The 4020-nt window shown below is 28.0% G+C and overlaps 1 protein-coding gene across 2 annotated transcripts in view; it reads right to left on the bottom strand.

Moving 5' to 3' along the window:
• Window positions 1-3798, bottom strand: part of LOC111714215 (uncharacterized) — a 28531-nt gene extending 24733 nt beyond the window's left edge. For both annotated transcript variants that reach the window (XM_023489275.1, XM_023489276.1), the window contains exon 1: window positions 3713-3798. In XM_023489275.1, the coding sequence (XP_023345043.1) occupies window positions 3713-3783 (71 nt within the window). In that variant the 5' untranslated portion in view covers window positions 3784-3798. The remainder of the gene's footprint in view (window positions 1-3712) is intronic.
• Window positions 3799-4020: the final 222 nt, after the last annotated feature.

Below are 4020 nucleotides of genomic sequence, written 5' to 3'. Positions count from 1 at the left end.
GGGGGGGGGGGGGGTCCAAAAATAGTCCTTTAGGAAATTAACTTCTCATTGAACTCATTCTCTCGTTTAATGTAAAAGATCATCAGAATCAAGCTATAAAATGAGTAATTTTGATAACAAAATCATGAAAAACTTTATGTTTTGAATAGATTGTATAGAATTTAGAATTTAGAAAATAAATGGACATTTTTTCGTTGACACGTTAAAAGGACTTGCGAATTTTCACTGGAGAAAAACATACATGAATTATCAGAAATAGTTCGTTTAAACCTAGGACAATATCTTCCACATTATTGGTCATATGTTTTTCGGACAATGCTATCTTTGCATGAAGGGTTGCTTAAAAATACGCTTACAGTTCCATTCAACATAGTGTTCAAGTAAAAATAATTACAAACTGTTATTAGCATTGGGATGTGGTCTGACATTTCTACCTCAGTTATTAGCATTGGGATGTGGTCTGACATTTCTACCTCAGTCGTCGGAAATTTTAAGGAATTTTTCTACAGCTCATGTTCTAAATTAATTGAAATAAAAATTGTCCAATATTTATATCAAATTTCCTAATTTTTAAAAAATAATAGAGATCCCATTTTGGAAGCCCATGACGTAAATTTGTGACATTTATGAATAATCCAAAATCGAGAGCAATCGTTTCTAAATTTTCATTTAAATATATTGAGACTACCTTTAGTATATGTATGGATATATAATAATATTTCTATATAATTTGGATATATTGAGACTACCTGTTGTATATGTATAGATATATATAATAGTGTTTTTCTATAATTTAAATATATTGAGACTACCTGTAGTATATGTATAGATATATAATAATGTTTCTATATAATTTGGATATATTGAGACTACCTGTAGTATGTGTATGGATATATAATAATTTTTCTATATAATTTGAATATATTGAGACTACCTGTAGTATATGTATAGATATATAATAATGTTTCTATATAATTTGAATATATTGAGACTACCTGTAGTATATGTATAGATATATAATAATGTTTCTCTTTAATTTGAATATATTTAGACTACCTGTAGTATATGTAAGATATATAATAATGTTTTTATATAATTTAAATATATTGAGACTACCTGTAGTATATGTATGGATATATAATAATGTTTCTCTATAATTTGAATATATTTAGACTACCTGTAGACTTGCAGTATATGTAAGATATATAATAATGTTTCTATATAATTTGAATATATATATAGAGACTACCTGTAGTATATGTATTGATATAATAATTTTTCTATATAATTTGGATATGTTTAGACTACCTGTAGACTTGTAGTATATGCAAGAGATATAATAATGTTTCTAAATAATTTGAGTATATTGAGACTACCTGTAGTAATGTATAAATATGCAATAATGTTGCTATATAATTTCAAATTCAGGGTTGTCTGTTACTTAAAACAAGCAACCTTGAAGAAAAACGTTATTTTTGCAATTAATTCTGTGAAACATTAGAGTGAGTTATATTTTTTCATGAAGAGAACAGCCTTTAATTTTTGATTTAACAACTGTAGACTGTCCTTGAATCTTCATAGTAGATCCGCAAAAATATCCGGATCCAAGTGACAAAATATCAACTAAAATTTGTTGAAGAAATTTGTCAATATAATCTCAACTGTTGGAAAATGAGAGATTTAAAAAAAGTACTTAATCTCTGAATTTATAATGCTTCATTCAGTTAAAGCATGAAAATAAACAACAACAAAAAATACAATGAAAGAAATTTTATAAATTATTGGACAACCCAGCCGTTTTTATAGTCTTAAAGTTTCAAGTTTTTTATTTTGTAAGTTATAGTAATCATTTTAAAGAATTAGGTTTTAGTATTTTAACCGAAGTTTACACATCCATACTTCAAAAATGTATGTATAAATCCTTTGCTATTATTATGTTAAAATTTTAATTAACAATTGGTTTCCGTTTCTTTGAAAATAATGATTTTATTTAAGATTTTTTTAAATCAGCTGATGATGAATATTCAGAATTTATGACGTTTTAAAATGAATTTTCTTTTGTAGGTCAGAGTGAAAGAAAGTTTAACAAGAGATAATTTTGTGAGTTTTTATCTTTAAAAATAACTCGATTTTTTAATATTCTCCCCCCTCCCGTTTTTTTTCTGTAAGTCTTAACAAATAAATTACTGCTTTAATTTAGGTAATTGAAAATAAATTAAAACATGCAAAGAAATTGTCTGAAATTGTCTAACTCGTGCATAAGAGTTTTTTTTAAGCCGCCCTTTAATATATCATCCATGTATTCTACAGTACCTATTAATAAAAAGTAGGAATCTCTGTTTGTCAGTTTGTTTGATTGTCTTTTTCTTGGTTTGTTTTTTAGAGAAAGATTAGAACATATATATTATTTGAGGGGTAGACGGAATTTTATTTATTATCCATTTCCATCCTTGATATAGGAGGTAATATAATAATACAAAAAAAGAATATAGTCAAACCCAATAATTAACTGATCTTACAGTTCTTTTCCCCATATAAGATTAATAATAGTTGAGTTGCATGTCAAAATAACAATCCTAGTTATAAACCTTGAGACTTTTTAATATAAAGATGTACGAAGTAAATTTACCATTTCTACCTGAGAGTGTGAGAGTATTAAGAGAAGTTAGAGGTTCAACCTAGATTAGATATATACCTAAACATTCAACAGAGAGAGAAGAGTAAAGAGAAATATTTCAAGTAAACAACATCTTCTCAATTCTCAACAGTAGACCAGGTTATTACTTGTAATGTATATTCATTTTTATAACTAGCATGCCCCCCCAGGCCCCATCCTCCACTTTATTTGGTGAGACCCAAAGTGATTGTATGCAAGGCGTTCCATTGCATGTGTGCATTTTATTGTGACGTACGTATAAAAGAGTGTTCGCGAAAACTTAATAGATTGTAATATCAGAGAATAATTAATTTTAAATTTAGTTATTACAGTTAAAAGGGTAATAATGGAACTCTGTGAATTTATTTGGACTTTACGCTATTTACGCTATTAACCCAATAACGTAGACCTTAGATATTTCAAACTATAAATTCGGTAAGTTCAATCATCTAAGTTTGAACTATCAAAGGTTTACACCATCAGGCTACAAAGATATAGGGATTAGGAAATTTGAGTTTGTGGCAAAGGCTCAATTCCTTTTGAATATTTTGAAAACATCTCAGTAGCATTGTTCTTTGACATTTTTGAAAAAAATATCACCAAAAACTCAAAGAATTCGCTTTCTTGAAGCGTGAAAAGAAAGCATAACTTGACAATTTTTCTGTTTCTATATAATTTAAATATATTGAGACTACCTGTAGTATATGTATAGATATATAATAATGTTTCTATAAAAATTGTATACTAGGACAGACCCTGGAGCTTTGTATAAAATCTTCATTTTCAATTTACAAAAATCGTCCTGTAAAAATAGAAAAATTATCTTTTTAAAATTTTATGTTTGAGAATTCATACAATTTTAGTGACGACCATTGTCAGTCCACTGATTAAAATTTTACTCACTGCACTGGTTTACTAAAGTCTATAAATGATAAACTATAAACGAGAGTTGCGAATTGAATAGCTTATGCTAGACAAACAAATAAAAAGTCTTATTAACTGCGTGCGGGTGCTGACTGTAAAGACAAAACGACAGCGTCATAGGCAATTAGTCACCTTAATATGTACACGTGTACTGAGTGTACTCTCCAAAACTGGTCTTGGTCAATGAAGGACGGGTCGACCATCGATTCTATGGATTGGCCATATTAATTTTTGGAGCTGAATTCGGGAGTTTTGACAGTTTAAAGGATATCGTTATAAACACACGTTTAAATACTAATTAAATAATATAATTCTCGGACATGCAGATTCATAAATCTGCAATATGTGTCAATTAATCCGCAAGTTTCCTTACGTATGACGTCACGGTAAATAGGTATGTGTTCTGTATTTACATAAATATATTTTCCATAAAATGAATT

This window comes from Eurytemora carolleeae, unplaced genomic scaffold (assembly GCF_000591075.1).
Source record: "Eurytemora carolleeae unplaced genomic scaffold, Eaff_2.0 scaffold573, whole genome shotgun sequence".
NCBI classification, from domain to species: domain Eukaryota; kingdom Metazoa; phylum Arthropoda; class Copepoda; order Calanoida; family Temoridae; genus Eurytemora; species Eurytemora carolleeae.
Note: the sequence above shows the minus strand (reverse complement) of the source record. Positions and strands in the feature narration are given on the sequence as shown.